General features: G+C 40.0%; 1 protein-coding gene across 1 annotated transcript in view; it reads left to right on the top strand.

Moving 5' to 3' along the window:
• The window catches only part of ITPR2 (inositol 1,4,5-trisphosphate receptor type 2), a 526,257-nt gene that overhangs the window by 441,732 nt on the left and 59,631 nt on the right, over positions 1 to 24,894 (top strand). Inside the window, exons 51-54 of the mRNA XM_082849662.1 lie at positions 2,725 to 2,920; positions 7,172 to 7,264; positions 17,564 to 17,694; positions 18,840 to 19,005. Coding sequence (XP_082705788.1) covers positions 2,725 to 2,920; positions 7,172 to 7,264; positions 17,564 to 17,694; positions 18,840 to 19,005 — 586 coding nt within the window. The remainder of the gene's footprint in view (positions 1 to 2,724; positions 2,921 to 7,171; positions 7,265 to 17,563; positions 17,695 to 18,839; positions 19,006 to 24,894) is intronic.

Here is a 24,894-nt window from a genome sequence, read left to right as displayed (position 1 = left end):
TTCTAAAGCTGCATTTTGGTTTTGGTTTTGTTTTTTTGCTGGTTATCAGTTTTCCTTCCTACATATATGTTCTGTAGCTATAAACCAGGAGAGGAGTCAATACAAGTATATGGTAATGTTTTGAAACTTAGAGCATTACCAGGTTAGCATCATGATGCCAGAGGAACAATTTATTCATCTCTTCAGCTCACAGTTGCTATGCAGAGGAGAATACTACCCAATAAAATAATCCCTGAAAACAAGCTGAAGATCTAAAAACATTATGCTGACCTGGTTTTCTTGGGTCATGAGGGGCAAATTCATTGCCTCCTGCTTCCCTGTGACCTAGCTCACCCATGTAGGAAGATTAAGTAAGAAACTAATTTTCTGTTTACCCTAAAACACTTGAAAGAGCCACAGTGAAGAGCGGATTTGTCCCTTATCAACATAAGGATACAAAATTATCTTCCAGGCAGCTAAGTTAGATTAGTATTCAGCCAGTTAAGTTAGATTAGTATTCGGCCATCAAAAGTAGACTTTTTTTTCTGATCCAAGGATCCTAATGAATTCCTTCTTTGCTCTAATTCACCACAAAAATTGCATTTTTTAAAATCTGCCTATGATAGGTAAAGGTCTATTATACCCAGCTCTTTTCCCTGACTGTAATAAATATGTAATATTTATTATAATGTTTTTGTGCTTCAACCTCCTTGTCTATAAAATGGATAGGGGTAATATGAGAGCCTAGTAATATCAAGACCCATTAAAGAAATAATATGAAAAACATGTGAAATGATACATGTAAATCTTTGTTATTTAAAGAAAGGTTTTTGAAAAACTAAAGGTGTATTTGAATTATTGTATGAGTTATTAATAGTAATGTTACTTTTAATTTATGTTAACCTTAATTTCCAGTTGCATTTTTCTCTCATCTTTTTCAAATCATACACTTATGCTAATTTGTTTTCATTGGGTTGGTTATAAAAAGGATATATTCCATTTTCATGTTTAGAGGACTAGAAGAAAATTTTAATGGACATGATGTCAAAATGGTATTTAAATGCATTTTTAAAATATTTTTATGTTTTAAAAAATATATGAATTTGCATTCCCAGTTGTGTCCACAAATGCCAATCCTTTAACCGGTAATAGAAACCACACCCTAGATTTTCCTTTGAGAAATAAATGGAAGGAACCGTTCACCTGTCCAACATCAATACCTTTGCATTCTCAAGATTCTGATTCCATGGGTATGGAATAGGGCCCAGGAATATGCATTTTCATCAAGTATCCCATGGGCTTCTGAAAACTATAGACTTTCATAAACTATCCAGAAATGATCTGGAACCATTTCCAGACCTTTTCTTTAAGCCACTGTTCAGCTGAGGGAAAATCTCCTTTCTGTCAACTAAATGCTTAAATAAGTTATATAAGCCAGGCCAGTAATTTGGAAGCTGAACTTGCATTACTTAATTCGTCTTTAGGGAAGAATAAGGAATTTGCTTCTAAAGGTTGTATCTCCCTCCAGGAGATAAACAGATAGCAAAATAGTTAAACATATGTTTTTGTGTTTGACCATCAAAAAACATCAGTGTCCTAAGGTGAGCAAACAAGTTAATATATTTACAGCAATTATTTGCAAGACTATAGTTAAATTGGAAAGTAACTGTATAAGCCTCAAAACTCTGAAAAACAGAGTAGAAGGCCCTGGTGTTTCTGAAGGGATGAGCGACACTGGTATCAATCATTTCAACCAGCTCAGAGATTTTAATCACTCCCCATAGATAACAGAAAACAAACCCCAGTTATTCTAATATCAAAAATACTATTCATTTCTAAACTGATACTTATGGCTTCATTAAAGTAAATGTTAATATTGCTTTTAACCAACTTTTAATAATGAAACATGTAGTTGCGAATGTATAATTTCAGCTTTACATATAGCAATAAATAAAATTGTTCTTAAAGTTGACTGCAGATAGCAGACACATACCTAGGTTCTTGACCAGTGCATATGGATTGTCTACTACTAAACACAAAATGGATAATAACCCATTATCCATAGAGAAAGTGAATTAACACTTGTGAATTATATTTCTGTTTATACCTCTGTTCCCAAAAGCATATACTAAAGTAATAGGTTTTGCCCTCAATCTACCTGTTTAGTAAGAAAGATGTTTGCATTTCTCAAATATTTTTAAATTTCATACCTTTTCTATTTTGGTGGGCTCATAAAATTGAATTCATGTCATTTCACCTCTAATCCCTTGATTAAACAATCCGTTGAATGAATCCTTCAATTATTCATCACTTAGTTCCCTAATTCAGCATTCTCATGTTAGCCATTTTACATATTCTAGAAGCAACTACAGAATATCGGAAAGGCTAAAAATAGGGAATAAGTAGCTAAGTTGGTTATGTATCGTATTACAATTTTTCTAAATTCAAATTTGAAGCTGTGCTATTACCATGTCTTAAAAAATTGATACTACATTGGTTATGAAACCAACAGATGCACATTATATATTGTGTTAGAGTTATCTTTATTGAAAAACAGTTTATTAACACATTCAAACTGGAGAAGAAATACATATTTTGGTTCATTTTTAAGTTGTTATTTATACTGTTGTTCTCTCACAAGTAAATTAAAATGGCCTGCATTTGTATTTGTGATTACCTTTGTATTTATTCACCCTTTGCTTCATTGCATTTTTTTCCTTGTTTTTGTTCTCTTTGGTTTTGTAGCTTTTTGATTTAGTATATAGAGAAGAGACTCTGCTCAATGTCATAAAAAGTGTCACACGGAATGGCCGCTCCATTATTCTAACTGCAGTCCTCGCCCTCATCCTTGTCTACCTGTTTTCCATTATTGGATTCCTTTTTCTGAAGGATGACTTCACTATGGAGGTGGATAGGCTGAAAAACAGAACTCCCCTCACAGGTATTGCTGTTACCACTAAATGAGCTTGCTCTGATGGCGGCTCTGACTGGTACATCTCTTGCTAAGAGGATCACAGATGAATGATGATGGAGGCAATGTTTTCTTCCATTCCTTTGAAAACATTTTCTTGTTCACTAAGAGCTCATGAGTGTGAAATACCCCTATGCTGTATGTTAGCTGACAGTGTGCATAGGAAAATCTTCATACAAGAAACGTCACCTGAGCTCGGTCTCAGTACAGAAGTTTCAACAGTGTTGACTGTACTCCCAGGGACAGTTGACAATTTCAGTGCAGGGTAATAATAGCTTTGGGATTCTTTCTCTTGGGGGATGTCTCCCCCAAGAACTTCCAGCATCATTCACAACCATTATTTCATACATGTTTGCTCACAGTACATTATATTATACTTGAATAGTTGGAAAGCATAAATGCTTTGATTTGGAAACCATCAGGTAGTCAGAAAATATGCTATAGAAAATGCTCAAAATATTGTCATTAAGGGGCTCTGTCCGTGAATATGTGACTGTCAGAATTTCTGTATGATATTTATTTTTATTGTCTGGTTAGACATCACCCATTTATACTCACTGTGATTCTTGTGGTATGAGGGCTGATTCTTTCCATCTCACTTTGGACTTTTTATTTATTATGCTCCCTAATGGTTTCTTCTTTCCCCCTTTCCTACATTTTGTTGTTTTGGTTAAATTTTGTTCCTAAGTCTCTTTCCTCCTCTCCTGTTTTGCTGCATGGACATCACAGTTCTGCACTTTGCTGATAGTTTCTCTGGGTGATTCCATTTCCTATGGGTTGCAGAGAAGGGAAACCACAAAACGACTCTCTCTTTCTTCAAACCATCAAATTTAAAAGTAGGATTTAATTAGTGGTGCTTTTAGAATATGGGATAATTAAGTGGCATTTAGATCTATTATTTAGTCTAAGTAATCAAGGCACGGAATAGAAACATCATATACATAGATGGAAAGTTATTAAACTTGAGACTGAATTTCAGACCTAGGTAGTAGTCTTTATTCACAGACACATGGTATATTTTCTGTTATGGCCTTTCTTTTTCTCCCTTAAATGTTACTTTGTCTAGAGTTTTATAGGTGTAAATATTTGGAGGAAAAGCTCATGTATATAAATACCCCCAAAACTCCACTTGTACTAAACTATCTGTGAATCATAAACTATCTGTTCTCAAAATTCTTTGTCTCAATTATTTACTAGGCATGATCACATTGAGTTATTCAGTACAGAGTGAGTCTGACACTGAAGCGTCACAATTTCTGAATCCAAACGTGTACAGTCGTTATTGTTTTATGAATCTTGTAGTAAATAATTTTAATTGTGTTATTTAAAAAGTAAATTAGTGTCCAGAGGAATGGATAAAGAAGATGTGGTACATACATACAATAGAATATTACTCATCCATACAAAGGAACGAAATGGGGTCATTTGTAGAGATATAGATGGACCTAGAGACTGTCATACAGAGTGAAGTAGATCAGAAAGAGAAAAACAAATACTGTATATTAACGCATATATGTGGAATCTGAAAAAATTGGTACAGGTAATCTTATTTACAAGGCAGAGATAGAGACACAGATGTCGAGAACAAACGTATGGATACCAAGGGGGACGGGGGTGGGGGATGAATTGGGAGATTGGGATTGACATATATATACTATTGATACCATGTATAAAATAGATAACTAATGAGAACCTACTGTATAGCACAGGGAACTCTACCCCGTGCTCTGTGGTGACCTAAATGAGAAGGAAATCCAAAAAAGAGGGGATACATGTATACATATAGCTGATTCACTTTGCTGTCCAGTATAAACTAACACAATATTGTAAAGCAACTATACTCCAATAAAAAAAAAGTAAGTTAGCGTCATTATATTATGAATATAGTTTCTTTAGAAATATAAAAAGGTCTTCTTTCCTGTCTTCTACAAAGTAGGAAGCACGAAAACTAAAATGTCAAGATCTTCACTAAAAATATTTATACATATTTATATAAAAAGTTGTTAAACAAGAGAAAGCATTTGTAAATACTATAAAAATATGGCATACAAGAACAGCTAACAAAGTTAAACTCTTGATTCTTCATAGACTGAGAGTTTTTGTTTCATAGAGAGTGTATGTGGTACCATGCCCTGGAAGAAGCACTCATATTTTCATAACATTTTAAATTTAATTCCTAATACTATATATTATGTCTGTGGATATGTAGCATAAAGTTTATTCTTTCAATTATTGAAAACTATTTTCTCCCAAAGTTGAGTGAAATTATGAAACATAGCACATCTAGGGAGCAAGTGAAATTGGGTACACCGTTCTTCAGTGAATGTGAAGAAATCAGTGAACAAAGAGAGAAGGTTGAGGTTCTAGAGCTGAATGGCAGGTGCACCGCAGATGGATATGAGAGCAGAGGACCAATAATTTGCAAATGGCCTTGGGAGTTCAGGACAATGCATATCCCACCTCTGACACCAGTGGAATCTGACTCTGTAGATGCAGGAGCCTGGACTTGACGGTGTTCAGGGGAATCCATGTCTTAGACAAGCCCAAGGAGTTGGCGGGAAGGTAGTGTTGACAGGCGGAGGTTCCAGTGTCTCTCCCACTGCCCCCTGTTCCCCATCCTCAGTGCTGCCCTCCTGTTTCTACCCTCATTTCCTCTCGCCAGAAAATGGCAGAAACTTCCCAGGTGCTTCCCCCCGCTCAGCCTCTCTTCTGCTTGTGCAAGTCATTCATTCCTACCACGGTTCTGATTCTGTGTCTTATGGGTTTGAAAACTTTGCTGGACCCTGGGCTGGCTGTGGGATGCTTGGTTTAAAATCATTAGCCTAGAAGCTCTGCCTTGTCTGTGCCTTTGCTGGCCTCTGTACCTTTTGTCATAGGATTGTACCTGGAATTGCCCCCTTTACCCTCTACCTCATCTTCCTGTGTGTAAATCCTGTCTCCTCTAGATGGATCCTTCTCCAAAAACCTTTGTTTTTTCCTTTCTAGAATTCACCTGTCCCTCTCTGAACGCACTACCTCACTTTACGTGTACCCCACTCCCTCCATTCAACTATAATTATGTCTGTACCTCTCTGTATTCCCTAATTGATTGTGGGTTCTCCAAGGCCCTGACTCCGAGTCCTCAGAGCTTAGCACGAAGTCAGTAAATATTAATTAAGGGAATGGCTCCTGGGGAACACTCAGGAACCCCACCTCTCTGACCACTTGATGCTCACTCCACCCCGTGATATACCCGTCCTTTCTGCCATGCTGCCCCAGTCAGGTGCGGGGAGGTAAAGTTTGCGGCTTCCCTTCCTCATGGACCCGAGCTCTCTCAGCTCCAGGGCTTGTGTTGGTGGCAACTCCAGGTCTGGTCTCTCTCCTCATCACACATCCAAACCCCAGCCACCATTCCCCACTTCTGCCTTCGCCTCATCAAACAATCAGGCTAACCTCGGTGGGTGCTGCCCTGAAATGCACGTGAATATTTCCTCAGTATATGAAAATGAACTTAATCCTCTCCCTCCACCTTCTGGACTTTCCTTGGTGGCTCCATGTGAAAAACAGGTTTGAGAGGAACGAACCTCTTCATGTTGTATTTGTTACTAACAACAAAATTTGTTATATGAAACTTGTTTACACAGGTAAGAAGGTTACTATTTACTTTTCTGTCGGGGCCAGGGAGATAGGGGGTAAAGATGGATCCTTGGGGACTAAGGAAGAAAAGATTCTGAACAGGGATCTGGCAGAAGATTCTTGCTTCCCTGAGATGTTTGATGGCCTGTTCCCAGGAACCCACAGTTTACCGTTAAGAGATGCCACCTCCTGCTTGCTCTACCTCAGCCATGGGCACCAGTGGCTGAGAGCTCAGGGTTACTGGCTACACTGGGGGAACATGTTTCTGGCATTTCCAAGCCAGAGCCCTGAATGCATTTGGCCATGGGAACATTGTTACACATGGTGGTTAGGGCCTGCAGTATTATTAGTCGTTTATCTCAGCCACTTTAGAAAGATAGAAAAGGCTTTCAGTGGGTTGGCCCATGAACCTATTCTCTATTTATAAAATTGATTCAGTAGGCAAGACTGTGTTCGGAATGCTACACTAACTTAACTCAAAACTTTAGGAACACAGCTAATTTGGAGTAATAGCACCTTTTATTTATGTGCCTTTGTAATGTGTCTGCTCATTTCTTGTCACTTGCATATTTGTCTCTATACCGTGTCTCCATTGTGTGTTCTCAGGTAGCAATGCAGTTTCTGCTATGACTTTAACTTCAATCCTGGGAACATGTGAAAAGGACAACTGCTCACCCACAATACCGGCTTCAAATACAGGTCTGTAAAAAGGGCTCCAGGACAGCATGAACTCGATACTTCTGAAGTTATGTTTATTTGATTAAAGTTATTATAGGTTAGAGAGTTGCTCTAAAAATTTCATGGTGAGTTGAAATAGAAGAATGGAGGGTAAAAGAACCTAAAAGTTTCAAACTAGAGAAAGGATTCTCACATCCGTCATTTTGTATCCTCACCCTGTTCCTTGCGTTATTTGTAATCATGAGAATTTATCAAATTTACCCTGTGGTACATGCTGCTAAAAATTCTGTCACCATATTGCAAAACCATACCACACTAAGCAAGACCCTTTCCACTGTATAGCCTTTAACTAAGAATATATTGCCTTTAACAGAAGAATCCATCCTTTAACAAAGAATGGAAAAGCATGGGTTTAGAACTCAAAAAGCTTGGTTATAATCCCTGACCTGCCACTTTCTAGGTCTATGTCTTGCATATGTTATGCAAACGTCCTGGACCTTGTTCAGATGGCTTGTCCTGAAAGAGAGGGAGGAAGGAAGGAAGGAAGGGAGGGAGGGAGGGAGAGAGGGAGATCTATCTCGGTACATAGGTACGTAGGTAGATAGATAGATAGATAGATAGGGCATATGATATTTTCCCTGCCTCCAAAGGAACAAATGGAACCATGCATATAAAAAGAATTTTTTAAACTCTAATCTGTTCTCGAAGGATGTGGCAGGAATTTGGAAACTATGGCATGTGTGAAATTTAATGAACTGTAGAAGGAATTAGTGATCTGTTTCCAGAAGCAGCAAAGATTTAGGGAGCATTTAGATATGTCAAGAGTTCTGTATATAAAAAAGGAATAGATTTAGTCTGTTATGTCTACAGAGGGCAAAATCAGACTCAGAGAAAATGAGGGAAGCAAGAGTTAATCACAGCGTAAGGATGGATTTCCCCACTTCCATCTGGAAGCACATTGTTTGGTCATAATGATAGAGCCTTTTTCCCCAAGTTGCCTTTTGCCTTAAGATGCTGGACTGTTGCTTGAAGTCCAACAAAAATGGACAGTCTCTTCTACTGACTAAATGCTCTATGACTTAAAGGGAGAATTAAACACATGCATATGTTCCATTTCCGCGTCCCAGCAGCTCAGGCACTGTGAACAGCTGCCACTCAGACTTCTTTCCCCCCTGACCTCCTGGGTACCCAGTTCAGGCCTATAAACCACAAACCAGCTCCTTCTCTACTTGTGTAGCTTTGCTGTGCTCTGAAGTTTCTAAAATCCCGTTACATGCATCCCCTGGCTTATATACCTCCATTTTTTTCAGCTTCCTCGCATATTACAGCGATGACTCTTCATGTAACACTCCGAGGCAAGAAGTTGAGTGGTGTGACCATGTTTAGGATGGTGCAGTTTGCAGTCACACCACACGCTTGACCCATATTTGACTGACTCTTGGCTAAAATGCCGTTCTTCACTGGTTCAGCTGTCAAGCCATAAATGCCTATTCTGTGCTCACATAATTGGGAGTTTGGGATTTCAAGTATAAAACCATGCACTTATGTCTATATCTTTCTGCCAGCCCAGAATCCCAGGTTGTCCCAGTTTGTCCTGTGAATAGAGGAGGGACTTCTTGACAGATGATCTCTAGGTTTCAGGTCCCTTCCAGTGCTCACGTGCCATGAGGCTCATGGTATCTTTATGGGTCCTGATTCTATTAAGCAGAATATTCATTCTCTCTCACGTCATCCTCAAGTTTGATAAGCTCCAGAACACGGGTTGGCAAACCTGGGCCGTGGGGAAATACGAATTGTCACCTGTTTCTGTACACCCCTCGGGCTAAGAATGGTTGCAGCTTTTTTTTAAGTTTTTTTTTTTTCTTTAATGAAAAAGATGCAATGGAGACTGTGACCCACAACGCCTAAAATATTTACCATCTGGCTCTTAACAGAAAAAAAAATTTTGCCAGCCTCAAAAGATTTTCATTAAAGATGCTAGAAGTGCTGCACGGGGACAGTGCTAAGGACAGAGTCCTTTGGTATGTGGCCACCAGAAACGTGCTTTCAGATTAACATAGTCATGTTTTGTGCATTATTCACCCACAAAGAAATCTGCCTTAAATAAACGACCACTTATCCCATGTTCCTCCTTCTTTTAAAAAATATCTCATGAGGCTCCTTCTCAAAGCCTCCTTGCCAAAGCCCAGATACATGATGTTTGCCAATATTCCCAATGTGAAGTTCGTCTGAACCCATACTGGCTTCTCTTGATTCTGACTCCTTCCCACACTAATCCCTTCAATGACGTATCTTATCTGGGGGAGCAGATCAATCTCATTTGTCAGCGGTTTGCAGAATTTGTCATAATCTCAACTTCAGATCTGCAGACGTTTTACTCTTCCCATTTTCCACAATTCAAAAAATCACAGAGAGCTATTTCAAAAACTCAGACATAGTTTAAGTAGCTGGCTAGATTTAAATAGCTCTTAGGATCTGTTGGCCACCTTGAGCATCAATTTATTGTTATAAGTACTTATCTCTTTTTTAATTCAACATTCTTTTTCTGTGACAGAGTATGAAAAAGAGTATGTTAAAAAATTTACTTTCTTGTTAGCATGAGCATTTTAACAACATGGTCCCAAGTAGAGTAACCCTATTTCTGCCTTGCTCTTCTAAAAATTATTTACTTTTTTAAAAAAACAAATACACTGGGCTTCCCTGGTGGTGCAGTGGTTGAGAGTCCGCCTGCCGATGCCGGGGACGCGGGTTCGTGCCCCGGTCCGGGAAGATCCCACATGCCGCGGAGCGGCTGGGCCCGTGAGCCATGGCCGCTGAGCCTGCACGTCCGGAGCCTGTGCTCCGCAACGGGAGAGGCCACAACAGTGAGAGGCCCGCGTACCGCAAAAAAAACCCAAAACAAACAAACAAACAAAAAAAGCACTGTAACAGTGGTTTGATTTTAAGAGCAAAATATTGGTTTGCCAGTGAACCAAAAACAAAGCTAGTGTTCCTCCTGCCGGAGTCTATAAAGGCGACTGACCCAGGGGCCCAGCACAGCAGCTGAGCCAGCAGTGCTCATCCAGCCCTAAGGTACAGTGAGGGAGCCGCTGAAGCCCCCACTCCGGGAATGAGATCCTCTCTGTCATACACGTATGGACACATCCCAGGATGTTGCCGCCCAACCCTGTGCAAGTCTGCAAAGCTTAGGCTTTATACAGTTTCCCAGGCATTGTTGTAGATGTTCAACCAGGTATTCTAGTGTCATTGTTTCATACAGTCTTACTCATGGTGACATTTTGATCTTAACATTCAACAGAATGAAGTGGGTGTTTTTGTAAAATAGGAATTTAGTTAAGTCAGATCAGTACAGATCCTCAATGATGATGACGATGATGATATTAATAATTATAAAAACTCTGTGTATTCATTCATTCATACAGCAATATTTGTTGAGCCTCTCCTGTGGGCCAGCCACCATATTCAAGACAGTGTTGAATAAAGAAATAATCCTGGACATTATGAAACTATAAAATAGTGAGGGAAGCATAAAAAGTTACAAAATACGTTACTGCAAATGGTGCTATGATAGGTAATCACAAGAGAGCCTAGCTGTAGATAAACAGAGAGGCCCTTCTGGGGAGGGATTATTTAAACTGAGACTTGGAGGGTGAAAGGCCAAGAGAAAGAAGGAGCCGTTCTGAGCCCAGGGAACAGCATGAGTGAAGGCCCTGAAGCATGTCCAAGGATAGATAGATTCTGCTAACTATCCTCATATTATAGGTAAAAACACTGAAGGACAGAGACATTGCGTTCACAGCTGGTAAATCTAGATCTCTGATTCCAAGGCCTGTGCTCCAACCTTCTAAATTTTATTGCCTCCTAATTAAAGGATTAATCTCTATAAATTATTTCTTTCCTAACCAAAATCTAGAGATGGTTAAAATTCTGCCTAATATTGCCTTCCTCATAGAATGCTTGGATAGATGTTCGTTATGCATATTGTCTTCTGAAGGCAATTTCTTAAAAAAAAGTAAATCTTCTCTATTATGTATTTATCAACTGGAGTTGACTCTCTCCTCTCTTCCCCAGACATTTGACAATGTCTGGAGACATTTTTGGTTGTCATAATTCTGGGAGGAGTTTTACTAGCATCTAGCAAACGAGTAGGGGCCAGAGATGCTGCTAAACATCTCACAATGCAGAGGACAACTCCCCCCCAACCAAGAATTATTCAGCCCCAAAGGTCTACAGTGTTGAGGCTGAGAAAGTCTGTTCTGTCACAGAGTCTGTTTGGATATTGGTTTATACCTCCGGATGCAAACGCATTAAAGACTTCCCATAATACTGCTATCACCCGTCATTTTCACCTAATACATTACACAAAGAACAGAACTTCCCTTTTCCCTGTGGACAAAAGGGGACAATTCTTCCAGGTGTATTGCCCCAGGGGCAGAGTCTGCATTTTTTTTTTTTAGGCTGACCTGAACTGGGAGCTGTGGGTATGATTTTGCAGGGAAAGCTCCCAGAGTAAGGAGGAAAGAATCCTGGAGGGATTTCAGCACTGGAGGTGTGACAGGGACGCTGGTGGGATCCAGAGATGGTGGCAGTAGCTTTCCACGATTGGGGATCATTTGTAAATCAGTATTAAAAGCTACAGGAAAGCCTGTATTAATCTGCTCTTTCTTCTGTGACCTTCTTACATTTGACATGGTAAGTGATAAAATCCATTTGATTGAAAACTCTGCGGATCTGACCTTGTAACCCCGCCACCTTTAAATCTTGGCCACGTGTGTCTAACTGCAAAAGTAGAACGAAAGCCAGAACCTGGTGTTTGTGGGGCAGCGTGTGTCGCTTAGATGTAAAAATAACTTTGCTGTGTCTAAGACCAGGATGAAATTTTTTTTTAATTTACTTATTTTATTTACATTTTATTTTTTGGCTGCGTTGGGTCTTCGTTGCTGCGTGCGGGTGAGCGGGGGCTACTCTTTATTGTGGTGCATGGGCTTCTCATTGCGGTGGCTTCTCTTGTTGCCGAGCACGGGCTCTAGGCTCACGGGCTTCAGTAGTTGTGGCACACAGGCTCTTGGACTCTAGAGCACAGGCTCCATAGTTGTGGCACACAGGCTTAGTTGCTCCATGGCATGTGGGATCTTCCCGGACCCGGGCTCGAACCGGTGTCCCCTGCATTGGCAGGCGGATTCTTAACCACTGCGCCACCAGGGAAGCCCCAGGATGAAAGTTGAATTTGCAAGCCCTAGCGTGCATTTGTGAAGGCCTTGGTTTGTTACCTAGTGGACAGCAGGTCCGCATTACAGAAGGCCCAGACACGTGCAGTAGCATGATAACAAGCCTCGGGGAGAGGAAGGCTGAGCAGCCAGCTGCTGCGGAGGCTCCATAGGTGTGGGTAGTCATCCTCCCAGAGGCAGCGAATTCTCATGGCAACTGGCAACTGACCGCAGTTGAATCAAAAAACAGAAATCTTTTATTTCGTTTGCTGCAGACTTCCCTGACTTCCTAGACAAAAATGTTCTCCTAAAAAAAAACCCAAAACTGATTTGCTAGAAAAGTAAGGATTTTTTGAGGCAAAAAAATTATTTGCAATTATTTTCTAAGTAAAAATCATTTGAATGTACAGGAAAAAAGAGGTTTACAGATGTCCAACATTTATGAGTTATTCAAATTGAATATATTTTGGCATTTTACTTTAGTAAAAAAGATTGATGTATAGCAGAACCGGTCAGTCTTTATGTCACACTACCTTTGACTTCCTACTGGGTGCCCCGTGTTTTTAATTTTTTTTTCCTAAAGTTTTTTAAAATCAGCAATTCCATATTGAGGTGATTGTGATTAAAGGTTAAGGCCAAGAAACCAGAGGTTCTCAGTTGTACTCAGAATTTCAAATATGTCTCAATGACAATCTATTGCTTCTAAGAAACCATTAAAAAAGAAATTATTTAATTGTCAAAGCAGAAAAAAATGGCATTAATAAATACTTTTATTTATGCATGTCCAGAAAAATTTATAGACTAACACCTCAGATCGGGGGAAGTATTTCAGAGTCAATAGAATATATTTTTATTCCTTTCCTCATATGAGACACCCCTATTATGAACTAAGAAAAAATCCTTTCTAATACTCCTAAACTGAAAATGAGGATAATTTAACCTCATATTGTTTAAGTATAGAATTTGTTGGTTATATTAAAACTATAACTTTGCATGAGATTTGACAGCCATCTATCAATAATAATGCTAATTATGATACTTGGAATTTATTACACCCCTAAACATATGCCAAGCAATGTTCTAGGTTCTTTACATGAATATACTTAGTTCTTTTAAAATGTCTTCACATTAAAGTCTATTTCCACTAATTCTTCCTTTATGCATGTAAACAAGGACGTGTCCTCTCACTTCTTTAATAACCACCTCTGTTTTCATCCTTACGCCTTTGCCACCATTAGCTAGATCATTATTCTTGCACCTGAAATCTTTTCCTTGCTACCATCTGTTCTCTTTCTTCTTATATACACTCTTGGGTCCTAACTGAACCTTCTTCTGCATTCTCTTATCCCCCCAAACTAATATCCTCTTAATCTCCTTCCTTTCAGTACTAAATTTTTCTATAAAACAATTGACCTACACTCTCTCCTTCAATTTCTGAATCAGCCATCTTCTCTTAAACTATTTGCCATCTTCCTATGACATCTTCCTATGCTTTTCCTGATGACCTAATTGTTAAATCCAGTGACCTTTTCTTGTTTCTCATTGCCTTTGACCCTTCTGTAATTCTGATGTTTTTTGATACTCTCTTCATCTTTAAATTATTGTCTTCCTTAATTCTGGATCACAGTACTCTCCCAGCTCTTGTCCTCTCTAGCCTTTTAAAAGTCTTCTTGTCCGATAAATGTAAAAATCATCTGAGATTCTTTCCTTGTCTTCATCAAAGCCCCGGCATCCAGTTTTTCCTTCCAAATGGTCTGTTTCTGTGGTTTAGTGAGACCATCCTTTCCCAGGTCACCGCTGGCTGGAAGCTTCAGTCTGATACTTCACGTTGCCGTCTCCTTCATACCGAGTCCCGTCAGCTCCCGATCTTTCATCCTTTCCATTCTCACAGCCATTACTCTGGTTGAGGCTCATAGCACATCATGCCTGAATTATTGCAACTGCCTCCTAAGTGGTCTTTCTACCTCCAATTATTCTCTCCTCCTCAATTTACCCACTATATCACCACTAGGCTACTTGTCAGAAATCACTGCTTTCAATATGTCCTTCCCTAGACACAACTCAAGGTGTCCACGATGCTCCATTACCTGCCAACTAAAATCCAAACTCCCTAGAGCTTTTCAGAGAACTGCCAGTTTATCTCCAGCCATATCTTAGACTCCTCTACATACTGGCATTATTGGCTCTTCATCATATAAGCAATTTTTTTTAACTCCGGGGCTCTCTGCCCGTGCCATGTGAAATGCCTATCTACTGCTGTCTTAGTCCATTGAGGGACTCCCCTCTCATTATCCTTAGTATTAAAAGTTCTCTCTCTATTCTGATCTCTTTGCACCGCCCTTGTGGCTTTTATCGTGTGTTAATTTGTCTTGTTATTTAAGTTCATGTTTTATCTCATACTGCTTTGCCAACTAGATGCTAAATCACCTTTCTTCTGTTTAAAATTCTCCAGTGACTCCCCATAGCTTTCAGGATAAAGTTTAAACCCTTTAGCTTGGTGTATGACTCTCTCCATAATCTGGCCCTACCTACTTCTCTTCTTACAGCTCCCGCACTCATCTGCATATCCCAGAGGCCCTGGCATCCCAATCCACCTGCCATTCCCCAGACACTCCAGATGTTTTTTCATGCCTGTTTGCCTTCGCTCATTCCATTTTATCTGCCTGGAATGTCTTCACTGATCCTACTGGCCAACCATGCCCTCTTTCAATATTCAGCCCAGGTGCCCCCAACACCCCAGCCCATGAGATTCTCATCCATCCTGCCTCCTTAGTACCCATGGTACTGCACTGCCTCTGTTCATCTGCTACCCACATTTCCTAGGGGACCATAAGTTTCCTGGGGGCTGCAGCACTTTCGTCTTCCCACTTGTATTTCTAGCACCTAATGCAAGGGCTCTTGATATATTGACATGAAGCAGGTTTGGCATGGGGAGAGCTGGTTATGTAGATAGGTCTCCACAAGGTGGCATTTATTCAGGTGAATTCATCGTGACTCAGGGCCTGGCTCTCAGCCTGAAGGCCTGGGAACTTGGCTTAACATATGATGAGTAGATCCGTCTCACAAAGGTAAAACCTTGTTAACCGAGCCCCTAGAGGCTACTGTGTAACTGGCATGCCCAAGCACTCGTTATGGAGTGAGTGGGCTGGACTACGGCTGACATTGACCCTGACCTGGGCCCTCTCCCGCTGTTTACATGCCACACAGAAAGCCGATTCTCTTTATGTATTTGCAGCCAATCTGTTTTATTTCACAATGGCTAATCATGTGAATTGTGTGTGGATTTTACTAGCCCACCTCTTATTAAAGAGCAAACAACCTCACTTCTGAATTATTGGGGAGAGATGGGAGCACTTTCCTGTAGCTTCCATAAACTGATTAATCTGGTACTTAATCAGTCTTTAGTAAACATTGGTGTCATATGACCAGGTAGTTGCTGATGAAATAAACGAATGCAGATCCTGCCACTAGATAGAAGATTGATTGGACGTCTGACCGGGGCAAAGTAGTATATAGACATACTGCACGTGCCTGCATTGCTGGAAAACTATATTTCTCTTCAAAAATTCCTTTAACTCTCGTACACATTTCTCACTATTTTCTTCTCATTCTTCCTAGCCAGCACCACCACCAGGTGTCGGGGACCTAACCAAGCACTGTGCAGACTGCGCTTTCTCACTGTCTTCTCTGCCCTTCTTGCCTCTTCTGCTGTTCTGACAGCTGGTACCACAAGCTTTACTTCTTCCTCATTTCTCCTGTCTCCAAAAGCGGTTTTATTTCTTCTACTTTCTAAGTCAGAATGTGCCTTGGTGCTCACCTCTACGGGAAGCGGTCCAGCACAGACCCTGCTGGTATCTTTGATGCTGCATTTGATGCTTACCCTTCTCTGACTTCCGCCCTCCTCTTGAGGAGTATGTTTTAGAAAGAAGCAGCTCTGAATAAAGGGAAAATGCCGGATCCCTCGTCCATGTGATGTTGAAGTCAGCTTACAAGAAGAAAATCAACCTTTTCATAACAAAGTACCAGACAGGCTATTTGTAGTGGATCCGGTACACAAAATTATCAATAGAAGCGTTCTCTTTCTTTTTCCTTTGGTGGTGGTTGTTTTTACATTCACGCCGTGACGTGCAGACTGGCTACACCATTCCAAAATTCAGTGCCACTATGGTTCTTTAATCTTGTAACAAGAAAAGTACATTTCTGCTTACTTAATTTAGGAAATCCTGATTCTAGTATCCAATTTGGTGTGAATTTTTTATTATTTTAAATGACTGAGAGATTATTACCATATTTGGTAACTTTATCTTTAAACAAAATAAGACTAGGAATTTTTCTGTCACATTATACTTTTTTATCTCTCTCCGTTTGTCCCTAAATATTTTCACATAAACACATTCACCTAAAATAAATTATTTACATGAAATAAATTGTTTACATAAATGCCTCGTGCTTCTTATCTGTAGCTCCATGCTGGTCGTTCAGAAAGCTCAGACACTTATAAAGAAGTGAAATAGCATTTGCCCCAATTTGTGAGCCCTTAACTTACTATGGGTGTGCCAATCTCTGTACAAAGTGTTTTACATACCTTAAATATAATCCTTAAATAACCCTCTAAGGGTTTAATCCTTAAACAGACCCCCCCCCCCCATTTGACAGATGAGGACGTTGAGATTAAGTAACTTGCCCAAGTCCCAGTTCTGGAACAGAGTAGAATTTAAAGCTGGGTTCACCTAGCTTCCTTGTACAAGCTCTTTCCCCCCCCCCCAATACTTTTGCTTCCTGGGCGAGTTAACTGTGTTTTCAGAAGGTCTCACTGAAATCTCCCCACATCACGACAATGCGCAATGGATATTAGCTTTCTTATATTCTGTCCTTTTCATTCTGTCATTTTCCACCGATGGAAGAAAAAATGATTTGGGGATATTATATGCGTGCTTTCTGAGTCTGTGTCAGTCACGGGCTTCACGGGCTGCCGCATGGAAAATAACGTGTTATATCCCTTCAGAAAACTGTGTCCTGACACAGTTATAAAGAAATAGATCTTTGACAGTACATAAGAGTGTGTTTTAAAAGCATGAGGTTGCTGTACTGTTTGACTTGTTTGTTTTTGTAGCTGCTGAGGAATATGAAGATGGAATTGAAAGAACGTGTGACACCCTCCTTATGTGCATTGTGACTGTCCTGAACCAGGGCCTCAGGAACGGCGGCGGCGTGGGAGATGTGCTGAGAAGACCCTCAAAAGAAGTAAAAGCTGGAGAAAAATGATTTTTCAAGAAGCACATGATCTTGTTTTAACCTTTCTTAACAGCATTTACAATATGGTTTTTGTTTTCAGGGTACTGTATGTTATGTTGTTTGCTTTAACAGTATCACGGTGGCCATTGAAACCAATTTGCTGTATACCGGGATTACATAGAAACAGCTAATGTCCTAGAAATCTATGTATGTTAGTAGGGTCATGAACTCTACACCTTTGAACTGTGGACAGAGTTATATTCGACTATATATATTTCGACTATAGTCTTTATGGAGGAGTTGATTGTTACGTAAGTAACAGAAACCAGGCTGCCTTTTGTCTGTCAGGTTTCTCAGGCATGAATATTTACTCTTTGCCTCTGAATAGGAACGGCCTCTATTATTTATCGACGAGGAATATCAAATCTGAACAAATTCTAACAGGATTTTGTATATTCAAATGGCAAGGCTGAAAAATTTCTCATTGGCTACAACGTCTCAAGGGCCAGGCTGGGAGCTTGAATAATCTCAGTCCTCCAACAGGCCAGCCGTATCACGTTGTCCGTTCATCTCATGTTTCCTCATCTATGAAACATCTAGGCTATCCGATCTCTAATGTGTATTTTAATACCATTTGTCAAGTAGAAATAAGCCTGAGTTGAATGTACTTAACTCTGTAAGGCCAAGAACAAAATCAACTCCAGAAATGGACGGATCATTATATCCTCCTCAAATCTCTGATCTCTGACCTTTGGGACTGGTATTTGTCTACCTTATGTGCAGCTTCTGGGATAGGGGCCCACTGCACCAAAACGCATTTAGCACAAGGACATGTAAAGTGGTTTTTAATACACAGTAAGTCCCTCCCTTGGAGAGGAAAAGTGCAAGTCCTAGGGAATGGAAGGGGTCTGGGAACAGACTGGCAAATTTTCCTCACAACACTTAAAGAAAACGAAGATAGAAAGTGGGTCTTATTTTTCCAACTTGGAATACTATTCATATTTAGCAAACAATGGTTGAATATATACTTTCTGCTAGACAATATGCTAAATCAACATGCCTCGAAAATGTGTGTGTGTGTATATCTATATCTATATCTATATCTATATACACAATGGGCTTCTTTTTTAATGTTTTAAAATTTTTTATTTCAGGAGCCCTTGTTTGCTGCCCGAGTGGTGTATGACCTTCTTTTTTATTTCATTGTCATCATTATCGTTCTTAACTTGATTTTTGGGGTTATCATTGATACTTTTGCGGATCTCAGAAGTGAAAAACAGAAAAAAGAAGAAATTCTAAAGACAACCTGCTTCATCTGTGGTAAGTGTTCTCAAGATACTAAAATAATAGAGAAAGAAACTGCCCAGTAGAAAGGAGGGACTAGAATGATTTTTGTTTGCCATGCTTTGGGAAAAATTATTTCAAAATGAAAGCTGGACAAAATTCAGATTATGTAACTGAGCGTTGGACTGGGATACTCTGCTTCCAGAAGAAGCAGAGAATTACATCCCAAAGCTAATTTGCCATTATTTCTGCAATTTGTATGATTCTCTGACTATAGTATGTGTTACAAAATACCAAAAGGTTCCACCAACTGGCAAACAGATTTTTAATCACAATAACATATTGATTAAACAATAGAATGATTTTTATTGTATTTTGTTAGGTTATGAATCCACAGATGATTTTCCCAGCAGCTTGAACTTCTACTCACTGGCAGTACTTTGTTTTTGATTCTGAATTGTGGTTTCTCTCAATTTCTGCCACTCTCTCCCTCCCTCCCTCTCTCTCTCACACCCTGTCCTCCTCTTCTTCTATCGTTAGCTCTCTCAGGCCCACCCAACCCTCTCTTTGTCCTCATTATTTCCTTTGGCTCTATCCTCCGCTTCATAGACCTTAGCCCTTTCTGGCTTTAGTCGTCTCTGTAGCTGGCTTAGTCACCCTAGATCCTTCCCCCTCCTTGAATAATCACCAACTCCTGGTGATACTCACCATCTATTTTTCCACGTCAAGCTGAAGAATCTTTTTGATAAAACTCACGAAACAAACATAAGGGCCTCACTACGACGTTTATTCTATATAACTTAAACTGGACCCGCAATAAATCCCCTTCCTTCCTTGGTTCACCTTTTATCAACTGTCTCATTTCCCTGAATGGTTCTTCCAAGCCTTTCCAGCACCCCTCCAACAGGTGGGAGTATGCCAGATATGAACCTGTGATCATGAGCTCTATTCCAAGGAAACAAACACAAATTAGACATGCCCTTCGGGGTGTCCACGATCTGTTGTGGAATACAGACACAGTAAATATCAGTGCTATCTAATGCATTAAGGGAGATGATGGAGAAGTTTACAGGTTGTTAACGTCTCATTGGGTTGTGTAGAGGGCAGCCCTACCACAACCCAACGAGGAAGAGTCAAGAAAGGTTTCTTAGAAGAAATGGTGATGGAGCTGATGGTAAAAGATGGAAGGGAGGGACTTTCCTGGTAGTCCAGTGGTTAAGACTCCACGCTGCCAATGCAGGGGGCACGGGTTCGATCCCTGATCAGGGAACTAATATCCTGCATGCCACATGGCGCGGCCAAAAAAAAAAAAAAAGATGGAAGGGAGAGAGCCATATCCAAGTGGGCAGAAGCAGAGTGGCCAGCAGAAGGAAAGGCGTGGACGGGTGAACAGCATGAGTCTTCATTTCCTGTAAACAGCTCAGTGTTTCTGGAGTGTAAGTTTCAGAGCAGGGCAATGCCAGCAAAAGAGATTGGCCAGATCATATGTGGCCTTTTATATTAGAAAGCTTGGACCTCATCCTATGGACTTATAGAAGATGGCGAACAATTAAAGAATTTTAAGTAGAGGATGCAGGGTCTAATTTTTATTTTTGAGCACTGTGGCAGCTATGGGAAGTTGTTCATCAGGGGACAACATTGGAGGCAGAGTAACTAGGTAGAAGGTTATTGCCATAGTAACTAGGTAGAAGGTTATTGCCATAGTCCATGAGAGGTAACAAAACCTTGATCCGGGAGAGGTAGTGGTGGCAGTATTCAGGATTAGAGGACAAAGTTAAGAAATACTGGGGAGATAGAATTTTTAAATCTCAATCGTTTGGTTTGGAATGGATATGAGAGAGCGTGGGTGCCTGGGTGGATGGCAGTACCAACAGTTGAGTTTGGGAATAGAAAAAGAAAAACAATTTTACATAGGCATATACTGAATTTGGCTTTGGAAGTACTGAAATTGAGGTATGTACTGAACAGCCCAATGGGATACACTCAGCACAGAGGTCAACATATCTGTCTGAGCCTCAGAGAAGGAGACAGTATCGGGGAATCCTCAGCCCGTATGACAAAGAAAAAGCTGGAGTGTGGAGGAAGGCTTCCAAGTGAGAGGAGGAGATGATGGGAGCTCACATGGAAAACGTCAGCATTGAAAAGTTGAAAGAGAAAGGGGATCACACACTCACAAAACCTTTCCAGTCCGAATGGTGTGAGGACAACCGGACATGTGTGGCACGTGGAAGTGAGGGGAGAAAATACCCTTGGGAACAAAAGAATTGATTATCAACTGTGTCAAAGCAGTAACATGAACTGAAGCAGAGCCTTTGAATTTCTCGTTTAGGAGGTTTTGGAGGTTTTAGAGAGGAGTTTCCAGGAAAGTGAGGGCAGATACCAGATTGCACAGTGCTGGGGAGGGACTTGCTGGAAGGAAATGACACAAAAAGAAGAGTTTTCTCTTCATATGTCTAGATTAGATGGAGGAACACAAGATGGACGTGGCGCCAGAAAGATGTTGTGCAATAATTGGGAGATTTGGGGAAGAGAGATATTATATAGAAGGGTGAGTCCCACAGAGGAAGAAAGGTAGTACCTTTGAAGATCTTCCTGTGTCTCATGGTCTTGCCTTTAAACTGCTTCCTCGAAGCCTTTTTCTTCACAATCGTAATAACTGTTATGTCAGCGCACTACCTCCGAAACATGAGTTCTTTGGAAAAATCTATCGGTAGACTGAGCTTCATTCTAAGACATGATCCTGTCCCCCCTATTATAACAACAAAAAAAAACGTGAACAGCAAAATAAGTGTGTCACTTCACCCCTATTTCTGCTCCTCTGACCTTTCCCTTCAATGTCAAAATTCTCTCTGGCTTTTCACGGTTATCAAAAAGCCTGTAGCCTGTAAATTCCTTAAAATATCACAATAACCTTCATCACAAAGTTGAAATGTTTGTCTCAAATCTCATCATGAACTTCCTGCTGACCTTTTCTTCTAGCTCAGATTGCATGTTCTCTGGGTCTATCACAAGGCCCTAGTCCTTCTCCCAACCCCTGATCAGAGGTTCTGATTTTATCATAGACTCCTTGTCTCTTCCCTCTGCCCTTATGTAGATTATTGCCAAATATGCAGCCAGGGCTCCAACCTCTCTCCAGGCTTTTGTTCTTTATTTTCCATGGTTGATTGACATTTAAAAAGATATGGCTTCCTGGAAGCCAATTTTACCATATCTGCAAACCAGTGCATCATGCCTTTCCATCTCCTGCCTCTAACCTGGCAACTTCTCTTGTCTTCTGTATTGCAATTAATGATACCCCACTGGGCTGGGAACTTCTCCATCATTTTAAGCATCTCCTTTTTCCTCTTCCAGGTGCACTAGTTACCACGTGGTAATGAATCTGCTTTCACAGTCTCACTTCCTTCCACATATTCCCACAGCCACACCTTGGCTTCTGAGGCTCACGCTGGCTCATACCCCCCAAATGGACTGTTCAGTGCTGCCAGACAGAATTTTCCACTTTGAACTCATTTCCTTACTCAAAAGCCTATCAATAACATTGTACAGTCTATAACTCTAAAATTCTGATTTTCCTGGCATGTAAGCTGCCCCACAATTGGGCCCCTTCTTTTTTGCCTGCCTTTTCCTCCACTGTTCTCCCATTTATAGCTCAGGTTCTGGTTCAACTGCATTACTCATCTTTAACTCTCTCTCATGTGTTCTCAGTTATGGTGTTTCTGTTTGGAATACCCAAACTCCTAAGCTGTTGAACTACTGCCCTGTCTCTAAAGCCGTTGTTCCATGAATTCAGCTTTCTCTGGTCTCACTAACCAGAAGCAAACACATCTGCTCCTAAATTTGTCGATCACAATTAGCTATATAGTACTGTACATATTTTTCATTGTCTCATCTCCTCTGTTGTATACTATGCCTTACCAGCTTATAGAAAGTATATGAACTTTACCATCAAGTAGACATGGGTCTACCCTGGTTCCACATCCTGGCTATGTGGTCTTGGTCAAGTTTCCTTTCACCTTGAAAGTGAGGAATATAATGCCATGTTTTGGGGTTGTGGTGGGTATAAATGAAATCCTGTATCTAAAAATTCTTAGCTCCATGCTTAACTGAGAGTAAGCTCTCAATACATGATAACTTCTCGTCTTTAGGAGATCCACATCTACATCTTATCCATTTTTATGCTTCCATAGTGTATATTAGGGATCATTCATAAATATTTGCTTAATGAATGACTATCCAATTAGTCACCTCCAAATTAAAATTGTCTCTATACTTATGTGGCTTATAACCTATAAAAGGAAGATAAAGCAAGTAAGTCCTAAATTGCTATATACTGCAGACAAAAAACTTAGATGCACTAATTCCAAGTTATCCCAAGTTTTGTCACATGTATGGTATTGTTTCTGTGGCACACACATGTCCACAGGGATATAGGGTGATATATCAGAAGGTATTAGATCAACATGGCCTATTTTTCAGAAGCTTCACATTTATTAACAAATTTGAGAGACCACTGAGGTGAGTCAACCTGAGAGCAAATTCAAATAGTATTTTTATATTAGAACAAATACTTTGCAAAGTAGAACAAATTTAGTATGAACATTTGAAATAAAATAGAAACTTACTTAAATATTGAAAAGTGTTTTCAAGCTCTTTTAGCTGCTAATCCCTGTGACCTCAGTAACATAAAGGTTCTTTATTCTCTGCCCTCAAAGGGCAGAAACATGTGGGAAGTGTTGTGATAAAGTATATCTAGATATGCATTCATTCCTGGAATCACTTACCACATATAAGATCTAATATATACCATATATATTAGAAGAACTTAATTACAAGAATAATTTAAACATTCGGGATATTTGGGGGTTGTATTAGTAGGCTATCAAATAGTTGTGATTAATCTAGAAACGGTTCTTGGAGGAGTTTGGTGTTAAATTGTGATCCAAAGGGGGATATAGTATCAAATAACAGAGGAGAGATTCTCCACAGTAGGAGTTGGCCCCAGGAGTATTCCGAGGATGCCCATAGTAGCAACAGAAGAGGTAGGTACTGTGACAGGCAGTGAGAGCAAATGGGACTTTCCTAGCCTTGAAGACGGTGAACCAGGTGTTTCAGAGTTGGGATTCAGAAAACAGTTGCTAGTGGTCCAGAAGGTGATCATGATGAGGTGATGATGAGCACATGACAGACCTGAAGCAGTAAGCATGGAAACAAATCGACTCTGTTGTCCACATTAACTATTAATTTTGAATTACTAGAGGTGAAAAATCCAGTGAAAAGGAGATGTCGACAGACCAGGTATGACAAAATAACAAAATGGAGAAAGGATTTGATGATAGGTCAGAACTCCTATCATAGGAGGGTCAGGTTCCTAGAATTAAAGATCTTTCTAGATGATTTAATAGGAAACAAAGGCTAAATTGTGAGGGGGGGCATCTAGGTTCTTCTCTTGGTAATTAGTCCCTTCTCTATACTTTGCGCATTATTTTATTATCTTTATTGTCTATACTTATGCGTGAAAGTCATTCATTCACCTATTTCTTCAACCGTTACTTGCTGAGCATCTACTAAGTGCTAGGGTATTGCAGTGAACAAAAACAGACAAAAAACACTTCCATCATGGAATTTATTTTCCAGCATACATAGAATGTCAAATGATGACTATGGAGAAAAATAAAGCAGAGAAGAGGAATGTGGATGCCTGGCTAGTGAGTGGGTATGTTCCCTTACCTTAGTCATACTGGGTGGAAAACACAACGTAAGTGTAGTCTTAACATTTTTCCTGAAAAGTTTGTATTGAGCACAGAGAGCTCCTCTTACCCTTCCTTTCTTTCTCCCTTGGTTGTCTCATCTGATGCTCTGGCTTTCATTGTTCATTTTATGTCATTTATCCTTGGACTAGTGGAGTTATATCTTGAATGCTGTTTG

The sequence above is a fragment of the Leucopleurus acutus genome, assembly GCF_964270905.1.
Source record: "Leucopleurus acutus genome assembly, chromosome: 11".
NCBI classification, from domain to species: domain Eukaryota; kingdom Metazoa; phylum Chordata; class Mammalia; order Artiodactyla; family Delphinidae; genus Leucopleurus; species Leucopleurus acutus.
Note: the sequence above shows the minus strand (reverse complement) of the source record. Positions and strands in the feature narration are given on the sequence as shown.